The sequence below is a fragment of the Lagenorhynchus albirostris genome, chromosome X (assembly GCF_949774975.1).
Source record: "Lagenorhynchus albirostris chromosome X, mLagAlb1.1, whole genome shotgun sequence".
Taxonomy (NCBI): Eukaryota; Metazoa; Chordata; class Mammalia; order Artiodactyla; family Delphinidae; genus Lagenorhynchus; species Lagenorhynchus albirostris.
The window spans coordinates 63,792,509-63,818,064 of NC_083116.1; the positions used below are offsets into that span (position 1 = coordinate 63,792,509).

Sequence of the window (25,556 nt, forward strand, 5' to 3'; positions counted from 1 at the left end):
AAGGTGATTTAAATTTGAGGTGATTCACAGGATCTTTTACTCATTTCCTGATTTCTTTAGTATCCCATAAAATTAAAATAAAAACATTCTTTGTTCATGTCATTTGGAGCACCTAGCTCAGATAAGCTTTCCTTAACCTGGAACAAGATAAGAAGTGGGCTGATAATCTTATATATCCAGGCCTTTTGTTCCTAAGACATAAAAATTGCTTAGAACCCTGATTTAGAGGTCAGTAATTTCAATGCTAGGTTTCTGTGGTTAGATTTGAAATGCTGTTAGTCAAAGGGACCCCAATGACTTCTCTTTGCAATGTTCATTTGTTTTTGTTTTTTTTTTCCTGGTGCTTATTTTAACAGTTCAATGTTTCAGTTTCCACTTTTGTTTTATTTGCAATTACAACAAAAATAAACAGGGACCTTACTGGAGGATTAAAAACAAAAGTAAAATTTCTATTGCTTATTTCCCCTTTCTTTCACTCCTTATCAATTTTGAAAATGAAATTTTGATAGTTTAAAATTTTTTTAATATTTTTTTCGTACTATTTTTGAAAGCTTTATTGGAGTTCTATTCAAAAACCTTTTAATGGGCTAAATAAAGGTAGAATTTAGATTAAAAAGCTGCTTTCTGAACTAGTACTAATAACATTTGTGAATCTACCAAATATGTTAAATACACCTTTTGTATTTACTGAGCATTTAGTAGATGACAGATGTGAAAGTCCTCTGGAAAAAATTAAAAGAGCTATAGAGACAGTAAACATTTATTGAGTGCCTGCTTTATCTATAAGACTGTAAAAACCATAAAGGGGGTACAGAAAATGTATAAAAAAGGGATAGCAATATTGTCCAGCAGTACTGTCTTTGAATCTCCTATTTTATTTAGAGCTCTAATCTGGAAAAGTTTGGTGCCTTTGCTGAGAGAGTGGTGCCTTCCTTTGTTTTTGTTTTAGCTCTGAGAAATCCAAATATGGACATATCTTCTTCCCCAAACATTGGACTCCGACGTAGTGGTCAAATTGAAGGTGTCCGACAAATGCATAACAATGCTCCTAGAAGCCAGATGGCCACTGAAAGAGATCTCATGGCATGGAGCAGAAGAGTGGTGGTCAATGAACTAAATAATGGAGTTAGTAGGTGAGTCAGTATGGTAACATTCTTTTTGAGTAAGTAAATTAAAATGTACTCTTTTTGACCCACCTCCTAGAGAAATGGAAATAAAAACAAAAATAAACAAATGGGACCTAATGAAACTTAAAAGCTTTTGCACAGCAAAGGAAACCATAAACAAGACCAAAAGACAACCCTCAGAATGGGAGAAAATATTTGCAAATGATGGAACTGACAAAGGATTAATCTCCAAAATTTACAAGCAGCTCATGCAGCTAAATATCAAAAAAACAAACAACCCAATCCAAAAATGGTCAGAAGACCTAAATAGACATTTGCCCAAAGAAGATATACAGATTGCCAAGAAACACATGAAAGAATGCTCAACATCACTAATCATTAGAGAAATGCAAATCAAAACTTCAGTGAGGTAGAGAAATGCAAATCAAAACTTCAGTGAGGTATCATCTCCCACCAGTTAGAATGGCCATCATCAAAAAATCTACAAACAATAAATGCTGGAGAGAGTGTGGAGAAAAGGGAACCCTCTTGCACTGTTGGTGGGAATGTAAATTGATACAGCCACTATTGAGAACAGTATGGAGTTTCCTTAAAAAACTAAAAATAAAGCTACCATACGACCCAGCAATCCCACTACTGGGCATATACCCTGAGAAAACCATAATTCAAAAAGAGTCATGTACCACAATGTTCATTGCAGCACTATTTACAGTAGCCAGGACATGGAAGCAACCTAAGTGTCCATCGACAGATGAATGGATGAAGAAGATGTGGCACATATATACAATGGAATATTACTCAACCATAAAAAGAAACAAAATTGAGTTATTTGTAGTGAGGTGGATGGACCTAGAGTCTGTCATACAGAGTGAAGTAAGTCAGAAAGAGAAAAACAAATACCATATGTTAACACATATATATGGAATCTAAAAAAAAACCAAAAATGGTTCTGAAGAACCTAGGGCCAAGACAGGAGTAAAGACACAGATGTGGAGAATGGACTTGACATGGGGAGGGAGAAGGGTAAGCTGGGACGAAGTGAGAGAGTGGCATCAACTTATATACAGTACCAAATGTAAAATAGATAGCTAGTGGGAAGCAGCCGCATAGCACAGGGAGATCAGCTTGTGCTTTGTGACCACCTAGAGGGGTGGGATAGGGAGGGTGGGAGGGAGACACCAGAGGGAGGAGATATGGTGATATATGTATACATATAGCTGATTCACTTTGTTATAAAGCAGAAACCAACACACCGTTGTAAAGCAATTATACTCCAATAAAGATGTTAAAAAATAAAATGTACTAAAAAATAAAATAAAATAAAATAAAATAAAATAAAATGTACTCTGTTAGGCTAATAACTAAGGTGTTTTTCTTTAATTTAGCTGAGCCATGCATTAGTTTTTCCACATTATTTCATTAGTTCGTTCCATAACAACTATTTAAAGATTATCTTAAATTTGCTTAGCTTTGTGGTAAATGTTTTGGGGAATACTGAAAAATGAAAAAACATAATCTCTGTCTTCTTTGAATTTATAGTCTAGGTTAGAAGATATGAAAAAATACTATTAAGTAAGAACATGAGGCCATATGTGATTAAATATGTCAGTGATACATGGACCCAATATTCAACAGTTGTTCTGAGGAAACTCAGAATTGGAGCAGTTTGGGAGTGCAGTATAGGTATGTAGTAGACCCAGTGCTTAGCATATATTTAGAAATATCATTTAAGTAGACTTCTTTGGATGAAAGGATTTCATTAGGATGAATTTCAAACTTAGAATCCCTATCCTTATTTGTAAACCTTAACATTTACTGTAATATTGACTCCAGATAATGCACAGCAACTAGAAATAGATTTGGAAAACAGAAAGGACATTGACAGAGAACATAGAAATCCATTCAAATCATGATATCTTCCTAGCAAAACCTTTTTACCAGCTGAGCCAACAAGTAGCAAAATTAATTTGGTTTCACCTTTTCTTTCTTTAGCAGTAATAAGAAAAGGGAGACATAGCTAATATATGAACTGAATGCTACCCCCTGGCAGTAGAACAATATGAAATAATTCTCTGTTCAAAACGTTAGAAGTAGAATTGAAAACAGGGACTCAGATACTTGTATGCCAATGTATATTGTAGCATTATTTCATAATAGCTGAATTGTAGAAACAATCCAAGTGTCTGTCAACAGATGAATGGATAAGTAAAGTGTGATATATACATACACTGGAATATAATTCAGCCATAAAAACTTCTGATACTTGCTATAACATGGATAAACATGGAAAACATAATGCTTAGTGAAATCAGCCAGACACAAAAGGGCAAATAGTGTATAATTCCACTTACATGAAATATCTAGAGTAGGCAAATTCATAGAGACATAAAGTAGATTAGAGGTTAGCAGGGGCTGGTGAAAGGAGAAATAAAGAGTTATTGCTTAATGGTTACAAAGTTTATGTTTGGAGTGATGAAAAAGTTTTAGAAATAGTGATGATGGTTACACAACATTGTAAATGTTATTAATACCACTGAGTTACATACCTAAAATGGTTTAAATGTCCAATTTTATATTTAGAAGTATTTTTGTTATCTATTTATTTTGAATTTTTGAATTTTATTTTATTTTTTTATACAGGAAGTTCTTATTAGTCATCAATTTTATACACATCACTGTATACATGTCAATCCCAATCTCCCAATTCATCACACCCCCACCCCCACCACCCCCGCCGCTTTCCCCCTTTGGTGTCCATACGTTTGTTCTCTACATCTGTGTCTCAATTTCTGCCCTGCAAACCAGTTCATCTGTACCATTTTTCTAGGTTCCACATATATGCGTTAATATACGATATTTGTTTTTCTCTTTCTGACTTATTTCACTCTGTATGACAGTCTCTAGATCCATCCATGTCTCAACAAATGACCCAATTTCATTCCTTTTTATAGCTGAATAATATTCCATTGTATATATGTACCACATCTTCTTTATCCATTTGTCTGTCGATGGGCATTTAGGTTGCTTCCATGACCTGGATATTGTAAATAGTGCTGCAATGAACATTGGAGTGCATGTGTCTTTTTGAATTATGGTTTTCTCTGGGTATATGCCCAGTAGTGGGATTGCTGGATCATATGGTAATTCTATTTTTATTTTATTAAGGAACCTCCATAGTGTTCTCCATAGTGACTGTATCAATTTACATTCCCACCAACAGTGCAAGAGGGTTCCCTTTTCTCCACACCCTCTCCAGCATTTGTTGTTTGTAGATTTTCTGACGATGCCCATTCTAACTGGTGTGAGGTGATACCTCATTGTAGTTTTGATTTGCATTTCTCTAATAATAAATAAACCATTGGTTTGCTCTTTGATGATTTTCTGTTACTTTGACCTTTGATATGTTATTAGGGTTCAGGAAGAATGTCGAACTGCTAAAGGTGACATAGAAATCAGTCTTTATACAGTCGAAAAGAAGAAAAAGCCATCTTATGCTACCCAAAGGGTAAGTTTAGCTTTACAGTACTTTGCAATACACTATTTGTAAATATTTGCAGGTACCAGGTTTTTGAAAGGTGGAAGTTATGTATTAAGGGATTATTTTGATAGGTGTCTGTATATAGGGAAACTATTTTTTTAAAACCCCAAATGGAGATATGTGGTTATTATTAATAAGGATAAAATTACACAAAGTTAGAACTATCCCCCCAAATCTAGGATATGTGGTCATTGTAGGTATAAGACATTTGTATTAAAATACCATTTTCATATGGTTAAAGTAGAACTTTAAAATTAATGCTGTATCACTAATCACAATGTAAAACAAATGTTCAGATACCCTAGGCCAGAGGTTGGCAAACTGCCCATGGACTAAATCTGGTCTACTGCCTATTCCTATTAATAAAGTTTTATTGGAGCACAGCCATACCTATTCATTTATATATTGTCTATGATTGCTTTCATGCTATATGGAGTTGAGTAGTTGCCACAGAGATCATATGACCTGCAAAGCCAAAATATTTGTACTCTGCCCCTTTACAGAAAAAGTTTGCTGACCCCTGCCCTAGGCTTACTCCTGGCCTACCTAATTAGACAGGAGCAAAATCTGTTCTATATACATTAGGAAGATTCATATTCCCAGTAGAAACTGGTAATCAGGAAATAAGATCCCTGTACTCCATTAGGTGCATGTTAAGCCCCTTACTAGTACTCTGAGGTTGAACAAACTAGTGACATAAGAATATAGTTTTGTTCTCGGAACTAACAACTATAACTCCTGAAGAGTATGGTAAATTGGAAAGTCTAGGTTGATTTTAATCTTATTAAGGAAATATAAGCAATGGGTACTGAATTTTAAGTGTCTTTTCAGTATTGATAAATACAATTTCAGGTAATTATTATATGAATATCTCTAAATATTCTTACATCATTTTGATACCCACTTTCTTAATTTCTATTCAGATTTTATTAGCTTATATGATGTTCTCTGATAAGATTATTTTCTTAGAGATTTTGAATGACTCACATCCATGATTTATATTCTTTTTTCCTGCTAAGCTGATTTGTCAAACATCAGACTTGTCTGAGACTAATAAACAGGGTAGTTGGATCTGTAAACATTTTTATTTATATTGAAAATGAGAAACATTTACATGTAAGATAAGAAACTGGCCCTTGATACTGATTTAGAAGACCTTTAAGCTTGTTTACTCCTGATGACATATTAGGGTTATAGTTTTGACATATGGTATATCAGTAATAATATTTTATACTTGTAAAGGGTAGAATAAAACAGTTTTTACTTTACATTTTTGTTATTAAAAATTAAATTTTTATTTTGACTCGTTTACTAAATGTAGTTTTTTATAGAACTAAAGAAATACATGTTATATTAAGAATTATATATACACATACATATGATATAGATATCTTGCTTCATCCTGTAATAAATTGTAGATAATATGGTATATGTAAATTCTGAGTGGGCAGATTCTTGCAGCTTAGAATTTCAGCACTGTCTTTAATTTGATCACAAAGTTTTCAAAATACAGAAAGTAATCAGTATTAATGGAAGTGGGTTAAATATATAAAAATGAAGTATATTTTGGGGCTTCCCTGGTGGCGCAGTGGTTGAGAGTCCACCTGCCGATGCAGGGGACACAGGTTCGTGCCCCGGTCTGGGAAGACCCCACATGCCGCGGAGCGGCTGGGCCCGTGAGCCATGGCCACTGAGCCTGCACGTCCGGAGCCTGTGCTCCACAATGGGAGAGACCACAACAGTGAGAGGCCCATGTACCACAAAAAAAAAAAAAAAAAAAGAAGAAGTATATTTTTTTATGTAAAAACATAGTATAAAAATGTATCTTGGGTTTTCTTTTAGGAAATTTATTCCTATCTCTTACCTCCACCCTCACTCCAAATCAAGCCCAATTGATTCTCTTTATATGTGTTCTTTTGTGTATATTCACTGAGGCTTTCATTTTTTAAAATTTATTTTCCTTCTGTTTTATAGAATGATTATCCGCCTAGCTGTGGGCGGTCTTTACGAAGGACACAACGCAAACGTCAGCATACTTACCAAACACGATCCAACATAGAGCATAATTCACAAGCATCATGTCAAAATTCAGGTGTACAGGAAGACTCAGATAGCTCCTCAGAGGTTAGATATCTGCTATTATTTACTCAATGTAATTTTTTGTTTCCCAGTTAGTGTCATCACTTTGGGTTTACTTTTTTTAAAATTTTTCAACTAGGTTTAATAACATGAGACTATCAATGAGGTCAATATTCGAGACCTTGTAAAATCACAAAGAAGTTAAGGCATATCTGATACCTAGATTCCTTTTCAAAGTTCTTTTTTTCTATGAAAGGCTGAAAATCGACATATCACGAAAGAAGTAACAATTTGATAAACTTTGGGTTTACTTTTAAGGGTCAATTTAATAGAAAATTATTTTAATGATGATCTTATGAGTATTATTTATTAATAAGGCATTTAATAGGCAAATTCGAGCATTATATTGAACTCCTTTAGATATCTTCTCTTATTTGTACCCAAGATATTATCTTGGTTGAGGGTATCAAACATGCCAGGAAAAGTTTGGCTTTGGGACAGTAAGAAAAGAGAGTGAGAGCAAATCTGCCTAGAAATGGAAAGAAGTGGAATATTAACTGTGATAACTAGTTATACAGTTCCAGAACTTGTTGACTGTGTAATCATAATATACATGTTTTCTGTTATTGTTGACTTTACCAGTCATGGAGATTACTGAGTGATGATTTTTTTCAGACCTACCTTTTTCATGGTAATGAAATAAAAACTATAGCAGTTCTTTTCCTCATGTTCCTCTCTTCTCCAGTCCTTTCCTTTTGTTCTCTTAATAACTATAGTATTTAAGTGAATAATGAGGGTTTAATTATGCATTGATAATGTATGGTACCCTCATTCTTCTCCCACCATTCACAATTCTTTAACTCTTATCAATGATATCCCTCCTTCTCTCCCCCCACCCATGAAAATCTTGATCTGAAAAGAATGATCACATATTCAAGACTATCATACAGAGTGAAGTAAGTCAGAAAGAGAAAAACAAATATTGTATATTAACACATATATGTGGAATCCGAAAAAATTGGTATAGACAGTCTTATTTACAAAGCAGGAATAGAGACAGACGTAGTGAACAAACGTATGGATAACAAGGGGGAAGGGGGGGTGGGATGAATTGGGAGATTGGGATTGACATATAAACACTATTGATATGTATGGAATAGATGGCTAATGAGGACCTACTGTATAGCATGGGGAACTCTACTCAGTGCTCTGTGGTGACCTGGATGGGAAGGAAATCCAGAGGAGAGGGGATGTGTGTGTGTGTATGGCTGGTTCACTTTGCTGTACAGTAGAGGCTAGCACAACATTGTAAAGCAACTATACTCCAATAAAAATTTTTTTAAAAAACTATTGCCTCTGAGCCATGGACTTAAAAGAATTAAAACAAAAATACATTGAATGTAGATGGATTATAGAGTCCTGTTGCATGAGTGTCACTAAGACAGATAGGCAAGGAGAAATTCAGGGCAACGTAGCAATTTAAGATGGTTAAGAAAATTAAAAATACATGAAAAAGAAGACGAGAGAAGAAAAACGAAGATTACTTGGTACAGATTTTGTTGTTCAAAGGATGTGGTACTTTGACAAGAGTACCAAGACCAAAAGTAGATTGGTGGCTGCCAGGGGCTTGAGGTAGTGGGGAGTGAGGGGTCCTTGCTAATGGGTTTAGGGATTCTTTTGGGGTGATGAAAGTGTTCTAATATTAGTGGTGATGGTTGAACAGCTCTGAATATACTAAAAACCATTGAACTGTATACTCTGAAGTGGTGAAGTTTATGGTATGTGAGTTCTATCTCAATAGGCTGTTATTAAAAAAGAAAAAGAAAAGAATTGTTATCTTTTTAATGTAATGATTGTGTTGTGGTTATGTTTTTAAAAAGAATCCTTATCTTAATAAATATTTATAGTGGAAATGCTTTTTTTTCACAATAATTCCTGAGGTATGAGGCAGTTGGTAAGGGTATATATACAAGCTAGGCAGTGAGATTGTCTAAACTGGAGATTGTGTACACAAGGATGTTATCTATTTCCTCTACTTTGATACGTTTGAGATCTTACGTAATAAAAAGATGATTAACTTTTTTATGGAGAGTAATTATATTAACTTGGTAGAGGCATATAGGTATTTTTATCTTTTTTTGTGTAGGTATTTTTTAAAACAATGGCTTTCTATAAGGGAAAAGAATCTGAAAAAGAATATATATATTCATATAAATTCATATATATTTTTTTCATGTATATATATACATATAAAACTGAATCAAGAGGGAGGGGTTATATGTATACATATAGTTGATTCACTTTGTTGTACAGCAGAAACTAACACAACATTGTAAAGCAACTGTACCCCAATGAAAAACAAACAAAAACCAAATCACTGTGCTGTATATATGAAACTAACACAGCATTGTAAATCAACTATACTTCAATTAAAAAAAGAAAACAGTGGTTTTAACAAAATTTAAGAGGGTTATATTTGCATTTCTTAAGGAGTCTATTGCGTCTTTGAAATAAGAAAAGGTGTGTCATATCAGTAAGATAGTAGATGCTAGAAATTTTTAAATACTTGGTAGGCTTAGTTATGAGTTACAAGTATATATAGAAAAATGATTACATACATTTTAACTAGAACTTTTCTTTGGAGGGGGGACTACAAAAAGTGTTATAAAACAGGTAATATATGCTAATTAATAATATGCTAGTTAATAATAACAATATATCTCAATTGCTGGCTCTTTGTTGCAGGAAGATGAAACAGTTGGCACAAGTGATGCTTCTATAGAGGATCCTGTTATTGAATGGCAAAGTGAAAGTTCCTCCAGGTAGTTTTAATGGTTTTGATTTGGTCAAAATCATTTGACAGTTTTAATGTGAAATTATGTTCTTGTAGGAATTTGGTAAAGCCAGAGTTAAAATAGTATTTTATAGTAGAAAGAGTACTGGGTTGGAAGCCCAGAGACCTGTTGTTTTATCCTAGCTCTACCAATATCTTTTTGCGCATGTCATCATGGACTTTAGTTCCCTAAAATAGTTCCATCTGTAAAATAAGATTCTTTGTAAATCCAAGATTCTACACCTTGGCAGGCTATGTGTATTTATTTCAGGTTTAAAACAACTATATTTAACCATTTCCAGGGATAAGGAACATCTTTATTTAAAGAAGCTTTTGTGATTTGGACAGGAATTTTGAATTTTAAATCCTGTTATGGGAAACTAAGCATTATACTTTATCCAAGAAGCATTTCACTAAAATCACTTAGGTAATGATCAAAATTCTATATTTGATATTTTTTTATCTTTGGTTAGAACAAAATCAAACCATGTCATTTATAATGCTGTTTGATTACAAAATGATCATCTTTCAATCATGAGGCAAAACTATTCCTTTTCTGAACTTATGTATTATTTACAGTGATTCATCAAGTGAATATTCTGATTGGACAGCAGATGCTGGAATAAATTTGCAACCTCCAAAAAGGCAAACGAGACAGGCAACACGGAAAATATGCAGCAGCTCTGAGGAGGAGAATTTGAAGTCACTTGAAGAACGGCAAAAGAAACCTAAACAGACTAGAAAGAAGGTTTGTAAGTTTACAGGTTGTTTTTCTTTTTTGGGGGAGGTTTTGGTTTTTCCTTTGATACTTGAATATTTAACAGTAACACTTCACTTTTATCTAAAAATAATATTCCATCTGAGAAACTAAGTAAAATTGTATAAAAGATGTAAAGATATTTTGAAATTTTTCTGTTGTCAAAAGTAGAGGCTAGAATATTTTCATTATTATGTTAACATTAAATAAAACATTTTGACAGTTGTTTGTTAAAATGTAGTAGAGTTTTTAAATAAGCCACTGTAGTATAAAAGGATTATTCTTGTCATATCACCAGTCATAAATTTCTATATATTTTTGACTTGTAAAATGGAAGGATATGATAAATCATGTAGGGCTTCTTCTGTTTCTTTATGTTTTTATTTCATCCCAATGATGGGGTTTTATTTCCCACTCTAATTTCATTTGAATGATGTAAAAACCTAATCCACGGAGTTCCTTGAATATTAATTTAAAAATGGGTTCTGTATTCATTCTGTAACCTCTTGCTTTAGTAGACAGAATTATCTTCTTGATGGTCATCATTTAATTGGCAAAAAGTTATTGTGTTACTTGTATTTGAATTCCTTTGATATACTAGGGACATGAAGAGTAAAATTTGTGGGTTTTAGATAGTATATAGTGTCATATTATCTGTCAGCCAAAATTGAACATGTTACTCACTTGATTGTTTTATTGGTACAAAAGTTATGCATAATTAATTGGTAAAAGAAAATGTGTAAAGTTTGTATATTTTGTGTTTTATTATAACCTGATGTTTTTAACATTTTCTACCTGCTATTTTTTCTACAATTGTTCATATATTTACAGTTTATATGTTTGTGAACTATATTTTAGAAAGGAGGACTGGTTTCTATGGCAGGTGAGCCCAGTGAAGAATGGTTTGCCCCTCAGTGGATCTTGGATACCATACCACGACGTTCCCCGTTTGTCCCACAGATGGGAGACGAGGTAATTGTTTTCTGTTAAATAACGTTTTTCTCTTGGAACCTCAAGAGTACTCACTTTAATATCAGTCTTAGGCCATTCATATTCTCAATTCTGTTATAGTTATATGTCCACCATCTTAACTGTGCTGCTCAATTATATATTTATTGTGGACAGTGACTGAATCTTACTAATTTTTGTGTCCTTTGTAGGGCTTGACACAGAGTCTTTAGTATAGTAGATGCTCAATGAACATTGAGATAAATTGATTGGCTTGTGAAGCCATGAAAATAATTGTCTTTATTTTTATCTTAATTGCCACATAGTAGAATTGAGTGGTATTTTGAATCCTAATCAAGTCCTAATACTGTTTTTTGTTTTTTTGTTTTTTTAAAAGAAGCCCATGCTCAACCTGATAGAAAATATTCTAGAGGATGATCACCCCTTTCAATGCTTACGGGAAAGTCATTTCACAAACAAGGCCTTCCTACTGAACCTATGATTGAATAACAGCCATATTTATGATTGGTCAGTCAAAAATTGATTTAAATTCTATACAGTGAAAAATTTTTATTTGATTTTCTTATGAAAATTATGGTAGCATTGTTATATTTTGAGCCCTAGTTGGCTTGTATAGTCTCTGACATGTTGACTAATCATTCATTTTTGAATGATTAAATGCTTACCCACAGTTTTCAACTTAAGACCCATAGTAGGAATGTAATATTATCATCATAATAAAGAAGGAGCAGAACCTTGGAAATGGTTCTAAAAGTCTTGGAACCAATAAAAATTTTACCAAACTTTTCTATAATTGTCTTCTATAGATATTTTGTACCAGAGATAGCTACCAAGTAGCCTTACAATTAAGCTATTACTTATTATTATAATATCTTTTGATATTATTAAAATGTTTCCTTTCCTAAGTGTGTCTTCTTGTAAGTGTCGGACTTTTGAGCAATGCTCGTTTGTTTGGTTATTTTAGTAAAACGTGCTCTGGATGAATGCTGTATGAAAAAACTTAGAAGAGCTTTCTTAGGGGTATATCCAAAAATCACTATTTCTTGTATTTATTGCCTTTTTTTATGGAGGCTTAAGAGAAATAATTTTGAATTAATCTTAGAACAGGGGGACTTCCTGGTGGTCCAGTGGTTAAGAATCCGCCTTCCAGTGCAGGGAGCGCAGGTTCAATCCCTGGTCAGGGAACTAAGATCCTGCATGCTAAGGGGCAACTAAGCCTGCTTGCCACAACTACGGAGCCTGCATGCCAAAACTAGAGAGCCCGTGTGCCGCAACTACAGAGCTCATGTGCTCTGGAGCCTGTGCACCACAACTAGAGAGCCCATGCGCTGCAACTAGAGAGAAGCCTACATGCCACAGCAAAAGATCCCATGTGCTGCAACTAAGACCCAATGCAGCCAAAAATAAATAAATAAATAAGCAAATAAATATTAAAAAAAAAATCTTAGAACAGAATAAGGATCTGTATACTCTATGATCTGAGACTCCTCTCTATTTTATAGGACCATATTTACCTTTCCCTTTATTTTGTTAAACTTAGTGCATGATTATATGCTTCAAGACTAATGTGTATTAGGTAATGACAGTTGTTCAGGTAATGGAAAAGGTGTATAAGTGAATCAGACAGTGAAATACGTGAATTAAAGAATGTTGTTAAAGAACCCATAAAGGCAGAAACATACTTTTATATAATCAATCTGTTAATGACAGCATTACTTTTTACTTTTAAGTGTTAAGGCTTCATTATTTTGCCTGGAATACCCCTACCCACAGGTCATTGCCTCTCAAAATGCTCATTTTTCAAGGTTTAACTTAAATGCCAACTTCTTTTGCATGTTATCCCTACTTACCATTTGCTTGCCACTCCTTCTTCATATGCTTTCCCATCTAAATTATTTCTCTCTTATGATACATTCTACATTCTGCCTTGTATCATACTCATACATCTACATGTCTGTCCATATCCTTGAGGGAAAGGATTTTATTTTGATGTCTTACCATAGAACCCAGTGCCTTGTACATATATATTTGATCAATATTTGTTGAGTACAGGAATAAATATATAATAAAGGATATCTGAATAACATGCTTATCATGTTATTGGTAAGCATGGTAATGACATTTTTTTACCACTACAGTTGTGTTTATATACTAATATTTAAACGTTTAAAAAAATTTTACTTGTATTTTTAACTATTAGAAATTCTGACTTAGTGTTGATTGGTAGAATATGTCAGTGTATTTTTAAAATCTCCATAGTATGGTATTTTTTACATTACTTTCTTCTATTTATCTCTACCACCCCTTTAAAAATATTATAGGAAACATAAGTTTTTTTTTCTTTTTTTAAAAATTTTTATTGGAGTATAGTTGATTTACAATGTTGTGTTAGTTTCAGATGTACAGCAAAGTGAGTCAGTTATACATATACATATATCCACTCTTTTTTTTTCTTTTTTTTTGTGGTACGCGGGCCTCTCACTGCTGTGGCCTCTCCCGTCGCGGAGCACAGGCTCTGGACGCGCAGGCCCAGTGGCCATGGCTCACGGGCCCAGCCGCTCCGCGGCATGTGGGATCCTCCCGGACCGGGGCACGAACCCGTGTCCCCTGCATCAGCAGGCGGACTCTCAACCACTGCGCCACCAGGGAAGCCCTTTTTTTCTTTTTTGATTCTTTTCCCATATATGCCATTACAGAGTACTGAGTAGAGTTACCTGTGCTATACAGAAGGTTCTTATTAGTTATCTATTTTATGTATAGTAGTGGGTATATGTCAATCCCAATCTCCTAATTTATTCCTTTCCCCCTTATTCCCTGATAACCATAAGTTTGTTTTCTACATCCGTGACTCTACTTCTATTTTGTAAATAAGTTCATTTGTACCCTTTTTTATTCGATTCCACATATAAGTGGTATCATAATGATATTTGTTTTTCCCTTTCTGACTTCATTCAGTATGACAAATCTAGGTCCATCCATGTTGCTGCAAATGGCATTACTTTGTTCTTTTTTATTGACTCTAGGTCCATCCACTTCACTACAAATAACTCAATTTCATTTTTTTTTATGGCTGAGTAATATTCCATTATATATATGTACCACACCTTCTTCATCCATTCCTCTGTTGAACATTTAGGTTGCTTCAGTGTTGCTTCTGGCTATTGTAAATAGTGCTGCAATGGACATTGGAGTGCATGAAACCTAATAAGATTTTGACAAATTACTTCTCTGTGCCCTAGTTTCATCAACTGTACAGTGGGGATAAAGGTATCTACCTTATAGGGCTCTGGGAAGGATTAAATTAAAGGATATTTGTAGGGCACTTAGGATAGTACCTGAGGCATGCTAGTCTGTCTGTCTTTTGTTATTGTTATTAATCTTTCAAACACCTCTGCCAGCAGAGTGTCCTCTTCATTTGACAGGTGAGCATGTCGAAGGCCAGAGTCACATGGCCTGTAAGGGTAGCACCAACAGCAGTCAGGTCTCCTGACTTCTTCCCTGTCCCTATGGTTGCCTTTGTGTAATGATTGTGGGGTGTTTGGATTAATAATAAATAAAGGAAGCAGAGTGGGAAAAACGCCTACAAAGTAGGCCTGCTGTTTGGAAGAAGCTACGTGTACAAGAAGGGTGGCATTACTTACATATTCTACTTGCAACCTGATCTTAAGCTTCTCAGGTACAGAGTGCACCCAGGGATATTTAGGGAACATTACTGCAAGGCCATTTGCACTGGCATTGTTCTACCCTGGTGGGCACAGACTTGGGACAATAAGCTGTATCCAGGGTTGGCATTCACTTTGGAAATGTTTGCTGATTGTTTAATCAGATTCAGTATTCTGAGCCTTAAAGGAGGCTAAGATTTTTGTGGTTGCGAGGTGATTTGAACCTGTCAGTATGGTATGAGGACAAAAAAAAATTATTGTGGGAAAGAAACTTTTTTTAATGAATCAGAATATGGTAGTGAATGCTGTCTTAAAGAGGTGAACAGTTTTATCAAGCACTTGGATTCATTTTCCTTCCATACCATGCTAGTTCTGATATTATTTCTTACAAAAGAAAAATTTTAATCTGTCTAGAAATTACTGTATTTAGTAGCCTGTGGTTAGAAATATATATATATATATATATATATATATATATATAATGTGTAGGCTATTAAAATGTTGATGCTTTAGAATGTCAATTACAGATTGAAATATATTACTTTAAAATGTGACCACTTTTGTGTACATTTGTCATTAGTCTGTTTCTTCAGAAATTTATGAAGGTGCTAGGGAGAAGAAGGACTGTGTGTGTTTTTATTTTGCAATATTTAGCACAGGGCTACATAGGCATGAGTACTGAATGAACATTATTTGATTATAAGTACCTTTATTGTATAAATTTTTTCAAAATTATGATTATTTATATTCTTTGTAAACAGAAGAGGACATTTGTAGGAATATATTGGGAAGTATAGTGGTGTTAAATGGGATGCTGCTGTTTAATACCTCATGTTTTTTTTTAGCTTATATATTTTAGGCAAGGACATGAAGCTTATATACGGGCTGTAAGAAAATCAAAAATATACAGCGTTAACCTACAAAAACAGCCATGGAATAAAATGGATCTCAGGGTAAGTTCACCAAATTAATAATCTATGCAATTGAAGTATCTTGGGAATTAAGTTATTAGCCTGTAGGCTTATTCTCAGTTTCTGGATATTTCACTGTTGATTGTGCATCCAGGATAAAGTGATGTACCATACTCTTGTACAGCTGAGTGTTATGGGTCACATTTTATGGTTCCCGAAATTTGTATGCCACCTGTTGTCTTGATTATTTGACCTAATTTCCTTCAAGCTTCAGGTCCTGTAGTGTATACCATTCTATTGATATAATTGGAGCAAAGCAGTAGTTCCATGGTGTGGATATTTTCCTCAGCATCTTTGAACGTTCTAGAAGCTCTATAAACTGTGACTGCATGTGTGGACCACAAACACCCTTGAGATTCTGGCAAATTTAGGATATAGTAAATATCATAAATCCGAAGAAACTCATGACTTTGTGGTGCTTTATTTATTATTTCTTTTGATATAGTACCTATGTAGCTACATGTCACTGAATAAAACAGATATGTTTATTTTTTAGAGAAGGATTTTCTCACTGTAAATACATCATATTCATTCATTCATTCATACTTATATAAATACAGACAAAGAAACACAGAGATACATACACCATCATTTCTACTTAGGTTTACATTTGTTTTTGTCATTTTGTTTCTTCGACTCTGAGAGCAAGAGAGTAAAGGGCAATTTTACGATAGTTTTCCAGGTAAATGAAGAGTTGTTGTGTAATGATGCTTAAAAGGAAGGATGCAAGAGAGAATGTATATATTTATTTAAATAAAGAATTGAAACATAAAAATTGTATTAAGGTTGTAAGGTGCTAAAATTTCTTATCAAGTGAGCTTTACATAATCATCTCCTGGGAAACAGGAATGCTACCATCTGTTCTGAATCAGGTGAAAATTGAGGTTTTTGTTCTTGTTTTTTTTTTTTAGGATCAAAGGAATAAATAAACCATATGATTTCCTACTTTAAATTCTAACCCTGTGGTTATAAGAAATTTTAGGAGGCAGCATATATGTGGTATAAGAGCCTGGGCTTTGGAATAAGACCTGAATTTCAATCCCAGCTCTGCTATATACTAGTGTATAACTTGAAACAAGTCACTGTACCCATGAGGCTCAGTTTTGTCATCTGTTAAGTGTGACTAATAACAATGTATAAGGATGGTATTATAAAATAATATTGTAGGCACTCATAAATGTAAGTCCTTTTCCCAAACATATACATAACATGTCCACCTGCCTACTTACAAACTGTATTTCTGCTAGAGGAGTGATTATTTTCTTTTTTTAAATCGAAATATCACTTTTATTGACAAGATAGGGCCACAATGGGCAGCTCCACAGAACACAAATAAGACAGTCTCAAGACAAGGGTGTAAAATTGCAGCAGACAGGTTAATACGCTTTACCCTCATCCTCTCCCTCAGCACTATCCGCTCCAGCCTCCTCATACTCCTTCTCAAGGGCAGCCATGTCCTCACAGGCCTCAGAAAACTCTCTTTCCTCCATGCCCTCACCCACGTACCAGTGAACAAAGGCACTCTTGACATACATCAGGTCAAACTTGTGGTCCAGGTGAGCCTTCTTGCCATAGTCGACAGAGAGACGTTCCATCAGCAGGGAGGTGAACCCAGAACCAGTTCCCCAACAAAGCTGTGGAAAACCAGGAAGCCCTGAAGGCCTGTGCACTGGTCAGCCAGTTTCCAAATTTGGTCCAAGACAAGGTCAATGATCTCCTTGCCAATGGTGTAATGACCATGGAAATAGTTATTGGCAGCATCTTCCTTGCCTGTGACGATCTTCTCAGGGTGGAAGAGCTGGTGGTAGGTGCCAGTGTGAACTTCATCAGTGATTGTGGGTTCCAGGTCTACAGACGCTGTCCTGGGCACATGCTTGCCAGCACCTGTCTCACTGAAGAAGGTGTTGAAGGAGTCATCTCCTCCCCCAATGGGCTTGTCACTTGGCATCTGGTCATCAGGCTGGATGCCATGTTCCAGGCAGTAAAGCTCCCAGCAGAAATTGCTGATCTGGACACCAGCCTGGCCAACATGGATGGAGATGCACTCACACATGACTGAGACTTGTAGGGTTCTGTGGGGTTGGAGGAGGCGAGAAGACGGCCACAAAGATCTCCCACTGACAGACTATCAAGGAGTTCAGGAGAGAAGTAGTGACAAGAGGAGTGATTCTTAACCAGCAGAGCAATTCTTAACTCCCCAGAGAAAAACCTGGGGAGTTTTTTCAAAATATATATGACTGAGCTCTACCCCAGACATAGTGAACTCAATTCCATAGTAGTAGGGTTTAGGAACATGAATTTTAAAAATGTTCCCAAGGGGATTCTGCTGTTTATCATTGGTTTATAGCCCTGCACTACACTACAAATTGCTATTAAGGGGTCAAGAGCCATGTCTTCTTACCTCTTTAACACTTAGTGGAGTGCCTAGTATCTGGTGGGTATTAGGATAATTTTTATTTTTTTTATTTTTAAAGTTTTATTGGAGTATAGTTGATTTACAAAGTTGTTTCAGATAATTTTTAAATTGTTCAAATAATAATGAAATAATATGCAAATGTTAGGCAATTATTTATATTAAAAGTAATAATTTATTGTTATTCTCATGAATAGGAACAAGAATTTGTTAAGATTGTAGGAATCAAATATGAGGTTGGACCACCTACACTGTGCTGCTTGAAGCTTGCATTTCTGGACCCCATTTCAGGCAAAATGACTGGAGAATCTTTTTCCATTAAGTGAGTATCTATCTTGGATCATGTGTGTGTGTGTGTGTGTGTGTGTGTGTGTGTGTGTGTGTGTGTGTATTTTAATCCCTATGATGTATTCTGCAGAGTACAAGTCTTAATGGGAAAGAAAACATGACAGCACTACAGGCTTTAGAGTTTAAGGACCAAGGTTTAATGTTTTTTAATAATATATGTTGCATGTTTTATTAAAAGTATACACAAAAATGATCAATATTAAAGATTTTCATATTCAGAAATATGAAACCATATTTAACAAATCATTAAGTATCTAAATGCAGACTTAGTTATAAAACCATAACTAGTAAAATATTAGTATTTAAACAATATTAGAATCTTAACTATATAAAATAAAACCCATATTAATACTTTGAAAGGATTACTTACTATTGAACAATAGATATTGCAGAAGAGACTTTTCTGACATAGCTTTCTAATAGTTCTTTTTTTTTTAACTTCTTTATTGGGGTATAATTGCTTTACAATGGTGTGTTAGTTTCTGCTTTATAACAAAGTGAATCACTTATACATATACATATGTTCCCATATGTCTTCCCTCTTGCGTCTCCCTCCCTCCCACCCTCCCTATCCCACCCCTCCAGGCTGTCACAAAGCACCGAGCCGATATCCCTGTGCCATGCGGCTGCTTCCCACTAGCTATCTACCTTACTACGTTTGTTAGTGTGTATATGTCCATGACTCTCTGTCGCCCTGTCACAGCTCACCCTTCCCCCCTCCCCATAACCTCAAGTCTGTTCTCTAGTAGGTCTGTGTCTTAATTCCTGCCTTACCCCTAGGTTCTTCATGACATTTTTTTTTCTTAAATTCCATATATATGTGTTAGCATACGGTATTTGTCTCTCTCTTTCTGACTTACTTCACTCTGTATGACAGACTCTAGATCTATCCACCTCATTACAAATAGCTCAATTTCGTTTCCTTTTATTGCTGAGTAATATTCCATTGTATATATGTGCCACATCTTCTTTATCCATTCATCCGATGATGGGCACTTAGGTTGTTTCCATCTCCAGCCTATTGTAAATAGAGCTGCAATGAACATTTTGGTACATGACTCTTTTTGAATTTTGGTTTTCTCAGGGTATATGCCCAGTAGTGGGATTGCTGGGTCATATGGTAGTTCTATTTGTAGATTTTTAAGGAACCTCCATACTGTTCTCCATAGTGGCTGCACCAATTCACATTCCCACCAGCAGTGCAAGAGTGTTCCCTTTTCTCCACACCCTCTCCAGCATTTATTGTTTCTAGATTTTTTGATGATGGCCATTCTGACTGGTGTGAGATGATATCTCATAGTAGTTTTGATTTGCATTTCTCTAATGATTAATGATGTTGAGCATTCTTTCATGTGTTTGTTGGCAGTCTGTATATCTTCTTTGGAGAAATGTCTATTTAGGTCTTCTGCCCATTTTTGGATTGGGTTGTTTGTTTTTTTGTTATTGAGCTGCATGAGCTGCTTGTAAATTTTGGAGATTAATCCTTTGTCGGTTGCTTCATTTGCAAATATTTTCTCCCATTCTGAGGGTTGTCTTTTGGTCTTGTTTATGGTTTCCTTTGCTGTGCAAAAGCTTTGAAGTTTCATTAGGTCCCATTTGTTTATTTTTGTTTTTATTTCCATTACTGTAGGAGGTGGGTCAGAAAGAATCTTGCTGTGATTGATGTCATAGAGTGTTCTGCCTATGTTTTCCTCTAAGAGTTTGATAGTTTCTGGCCTTACATTTAGGTCTTTAATCCATTTTGAGCTTATTTTTGTGTATGGTGTTAGGGAGTGATCTAATCTCATACTTTTACATGTATCTGTCCAGTTTTCCCAGCACTACTTATTGAAGAGGATGTCCTTTCTCCACTGTACATTCCTGCCACCTTTATCAAAGATAAGGTGTCCATATGTGCATGGGTTTATCTCTGGGCTTTCTATCCTGTTCCATTGATCTATCTTTCTGTTTTTGTGCCAGTACCAAGGTTTAATATTTAATTCTTGCTTTGTATAATTCTTTCTTTGTTTCTCTACTTAATAGCTCTCTCTCTCTCTCTCTCTCTCTCTCTCCCCCTTCCTCTCTCTCTGTCTCTCTCTCTGTCTCTGTCTCTGTCTCTCTCTCTCTCTCTCTCTCTCTCTCTATATATATATATATATATATATATATATATATCAACTGAAAAATGTACAGTGTTAGAGTTGTGGGTTTCAGTTTTATTTGGGGACTCACTGAGGACTATAGTCTAGGAGACAGCCTCTAAGATAGCTCTGACAAACTGCTCTCAAGAGTTAGGAGGGAATGAGCCAGCGTATATATGATTTTTGGGGGGCTGGGAAATACCTGTTGTCAAGCATACATCCTGCTAGTTATTGCTAGTCACAAGGATCCGATATCTCAGTTAATGGTTTTAGTGCTTTTCTATATATGGGGTCACTGAAGTTCTTCATTACATATGCATCTTAACTATCTAGGGGCCCATATATCCAAAACACAGAATGTTTCATCTTGAATTCCTTTCAGGGTGTGCTGTAGGTCAGCAACTACAGTGGCTAATGACTTGATCCTTGTAGAACTGGAATCACAGGCAACATATTTCTGTTTACAGTAACCCCCGTTGGTCATAAATTCATCTAAGGTTTGGGAAGAATGTCATGACCCATTTGTCCCATGGCATTATGAAGGCTTATTCTTAGATCAAGCAAGGACTTTGTTGGTAGGCCACTCAATGTGCTATTTCTGGATTAGGCTCAGCATCATTTGTTTTACTAGACTCTTATAATCCAGGAAATATCCTCCCTTGTTGCTTCTTCCCATATCTAGAGTTGCGCTATTACAATTAATTTATATGGAACTATGTATGTGATCAATTGCCTCAAGACATTGAAGCATCATTAGTTTTGTTGAAGACCTGGTTACATAACTGGGTAATGTAAGAAACAACAATCTTATAAAATAGACAGGATAAAAATAATATAGCTAGTGATATAGGGCTTCCCTGATGGCACAGTGGTTAAGAATCCACCTGCCAATGCAGGAGACATGAGTTCCAGCCCTGGCCCAGGAAGATCCCACATGCCGTGGAGCAACTAAGCCCGTGCGCCACAACTACTGACCCTGCACTGTAGAGCCCGTGAGCCACAACTACTGAACCTGCATGCCACAACTACTGAAGCCCACGGGCCTAGAGCCTGTGCTCCCCAACAAGAAAGGCCACAACAATGAGAAACCCGCACACCACATTGAGGAGTAGCCCCTGCTCACCGCAACTAGAGAAAGCCCACACGCAGCAACAAAGACCCAAGGCAGCCAAAAATAAATACATAATAAATAAATAAATAAATAAATAATATAGTTAGTGATATAAATAATGTCATAAGGGAAAGTTGAGTAAGATGGCGGAAGAGTAAGATGCGGAGATCACCTTGCTCCACACAGGTACATCAGAAATACATCTACATGTGGAACTGCTCCTATAGAACACCCACTGAACGATGGCATAAGACTTCAGACCTCCCAAAAGGCAAGAAACTCCCCACGTACATGGGTAGGGCAAAAGAAAAAAGAATAAACAGAGACAAAAGAATACGGACGGGACCTGCACCAGTGGGAGGGAGCTGTGAAGGAGGAAAGGTTTCCACACACTAGGAAGCCCCCTCGTGGGCGGAGACTGCAGGTGGCAGAGGGGGGGAGCTTTGGAGCCGCAGAGGAGAGTGCAGCCACAGGGGTGCGGAGGGCAAAGCGGAGAGATTCCCGCACAGAGGATTGGTGCCGACCAGCACTCACCAGCCCAAGAGGCTTGTCTGCTCACCCGCTGGGGCGGGCAGGGCTGGGAGCTGAGGCTCGGGCATCGGTGGGAGCGCAGGGAGAGGACTGGGGTTGGCGGCGTGTACACAGCCTGATGGGATTAGTGCACCACAGGTAGCCGGGAGGGGGTCCGGCAAAATGTCTGGACCTGCCGAAGAGGCAAGAGACTTTTTCTTCCCTCTTTGTTTCCTGGTGCACGAGGAGAGGGGATTAAGAGTGCTGCTTAAAGGAGCTCCAGAGATGGGCGCAAGCTGCGGCTGTCAGTGCGGACCCCAGAGACGGGCATGAGACGCTAAGGCTGCTGCTGCCGCCACCAAGAAACCTGTGTGCAAGCACAGGTCACTATCCACACCTCCCCTCCCAGGAGGATGTGCAGCCCGCTACTGCCAGGGTCCCGTGATCCAGGGACAACTTCCCTGGGAGAACACAGGGCGCACCTCAGGATGCTGCAACGTCATGCCACCCTCTCCTTCTGCAGGTTTGCCCCACATCCATACCCCTCCCTCCCCCCGGCCTGAGTGAGCCAGAGCCCCCGAATCAGCTGCTCCTTTAACCCCGTCCTGTCTGAGCGAAGAACAGACGCCCTCAGGCGACCGACATGCAGAGGCAAGTCCACATCCAAAGCTGAACCCCAGGAGCTGTGCGAACAAAGAAGAGAAAGGGAAATCCCTCCCAGCAGCCTCAGGAACAGTGGATTAAATCTCCACAATCAACTTGATGTACCCTGCATCTGTGGAATACCTGAATAGACAACGAGTCATCCCAAATTAAGGAGGTGGACTCTGGGAGCAAGATATATAATTTTTCCCCCTTTTCCTCTTTTTGTGAGTGTGTATGTGTATGCTTCTCTGTGATACTTTGTCTGTATAGCTTTGCTTTCACCATTTGCCCTAGGGTTCTGTCCATCCGTTTTTCTGTTTTTTTTTTTTTTACTTAAAACTTTTTTCTCTTAATAATTTTTATTTTAATAACTTTTAAAATTTTTATCTTACTTTATTTTATTTTATTTTATCCTCTTTCTATTTTTTATCCCTTTTATTCTGAGCCATGTGGATGAAGGCTCTTAGTGCTCCAGCCAGGATTCAGTGCTGTGCCTCTGAGGTGGGAGAGCCAACTTCAGAACACTGGTCCACAAGAGACCTCTCAACTCCATGTAACATCAAATGGCGAAAATTTCCCAGAGATCTAAATCTCAACACCAAGACCCAGCTTCACTCAACGACCAGCAAGCCACAGTCTGGACACCCTATGCCAAACAACTAGCAGGACAGGAACACAACCCCACCCATTAGCAGAGGGGCTGCCTAAAATCATAATAAGGCCACAGACACCCCAAAACACACCACCGGACGTGGACCAGCCCACCAGAAAGACTAGATACAGCCACATCCATGAGAGCATAGGCACTAGTCCCCTCCACTAGGAAGCCTACACAACCCACTGAACCAAACTTAGCCACTGGGGACAGACACCAAAAACAACGGGAACTACGAACCTACAGCCTGCAAAAAGGAGACCCCAAACACAGTAAGATAAGCAAAATGAGAAGACAGAAAAACACAGCAGATGAAGGAGCAAGGTAAAAAAAAAAACAGACCTAACAAATGAAGAGGAAATAGGCAGTCTACCTGAAAAAGAATTCAGAATAATGATAGTAAAGATATCCAAAATCTTGGAAGTAGAATAGAGAAAATGCAAGAAACATTTAACAAGGACCTAGAAGAACTAAAGATGAAACAAGCAATGATGAACAACAAAATAAATGAAATTAAAAATACTCTAGAAGGAATCAATAGCAGAATAACTGAGACAGAAGAACGGATAAGTGACCTGGAAGACAAAATAGTGGAAATAACTACTGCAGAGCAGAATAAAGAAAAAAACAATGAAAAGAACTGAGGACAGTTTCAGAGAGCTGTGGGACAACATTAAATGCACCAATATTCGAATTATAGGGGTCCCAGAAGAAGAAAAGAAAACGAAAGAGACTGAGAAAATATTTGAAGAGATTACAGTTGAAAACTTCCCTAATATGGGAAAGGAAATAGTCAATCAAGTCCAAGAAGCACAGAGAGTCCCATACAGGATAAATCCAAGGAGAAACATGCCAAGACACATATTAATCAAAGTATCAAAAATTAAATACAAAGAAAACATATTAAAAGCAGCAAAGGAAAAACAACAAATAACACACAAGGGAATCCCCATAAGGATAACAGCTGATCTTTCAGCAGAAACTCTGCAAGCCAGAAGGGAGTGGCAGGACATAGAATTAGCAATGAAAAAGGAGAAGTAACAATTGACACTGCACAAATACAAAGGATCATGTGAGATTACTACAAACAACTCTATGCCAATATAATGGACAACCTGGAAGAAATGGACAAATTCTTAGAAATGCACAACCTGCCAAGACGGAACCAGGAAGAAATAGAAAATATGAACAGACCAATCACAAGCACTAAAATTGAAACTGTGATTAAAAATCTTCCAACAAACCCAAGCCCAGGACCAGATGGCTTCACAGGCAAATTCTATCAAACATTTAGAGAAGAGCTAACACCTATCCTTCTCAAACTCTTCCAAAATATAGCAGAGGGAGGAACACTCCCAAACTCATTCTATGAAGCCACCATCACCCTGATACCAAAACCAGACAAAGATGTCACAAAGAAAGAAAAGAACAGGCCAATATCACTGTTGAACATAGATGCAAAAATCCTCAACAAAATACTAGCAAACAGAATCCAACAGCACATTAAAAGGATCATACACCATGATCAAGTCGGATTTATTCCAGGAGTGCAAGAATTCTCAATATACACAAATCAATCAATGTGATACACCATATTAACAAATTGAAGGAGAAAATCCATATGATCTTCTCAATAGATGCAGAGAAAGCTTTCGACAAAATTCACCACCAAATTTATGATAAAAACCCTGGAGAAAGTAGGCATAGAGGAAACTTTCCTCACCATAATGAAGGCCATATATGAAAAACCCACAGCCAACATCGTCCACAATGGTAAAAAACTGAAACCTTTTCCACTAAGATCAGGAACAAGACAAG

At 36.6% G+C, this 25,556-nt stretch overlaps 2 protein-coding genes across 2 annotated transcripts in view; one reads left to right on the top strand and one right to left on the bottom strand.

Annotated features, from left to right (window-relative positions):
- The window catches only part of BRWD3 (bromodomain and WD repeat domain containing 3), a 120,032-nt gene that overhangs the window by 69,697 nt on the left and 24,779 nt on the right, over positions 1-25,556 (top strand). Inside the window, exons 19-26 of the mRNA XM_060138136.1 lie at positions 950-1,133; positions 4,539-4,632; positions 6,640-6,789; positions 9,490-9,566; positions 10,157-10,325; positions 11,193-11,306; positions 15,811-15,918; positions 18,547-18,671. Of these exons, the coding sequence (XP_059994119.1) occupies positions 950-1,133; positions 4,539-4,632; positions 6,640-6,789; positions 9,490-9,566; positions 10,157-10,325; positions 11,193-11,306; positions 15,811-15,918; positions 18,547-18,671 (1,021 nt within the window). The remainder of the gene's footprint in view (positions 1-949; positions 1,134-4,538; positions 4,633-6,639; positions 6,790-9,489; positions 9,567-10,156; positions 10,326-11,192; positions 11,307-15,810; positions 15,919-18,546; positions 18,672-25,556) is intronic.
- LOC132513912 (tubulin alpha-1C chain-like) lies at positions 17,254-18,067 on the bottom strand. The gene is made up of 2 exons (XM_060138551.1): positions 17,639-18,067; positions 17,254-17,501 (listed from the first exon to the last, which is right to left on the bottom strand). The coding sequence occupies exons 1-2, from the start codon at positions 17,987-17,989 to the stop codon at positions 17,313-17,315; spliced, it is 540 nt and encodes a 179-aa protein (XP_059994534.1). The 5' UTR covers positions 17,990-18,067; the 3' UTR covers positions 17,254-17,312.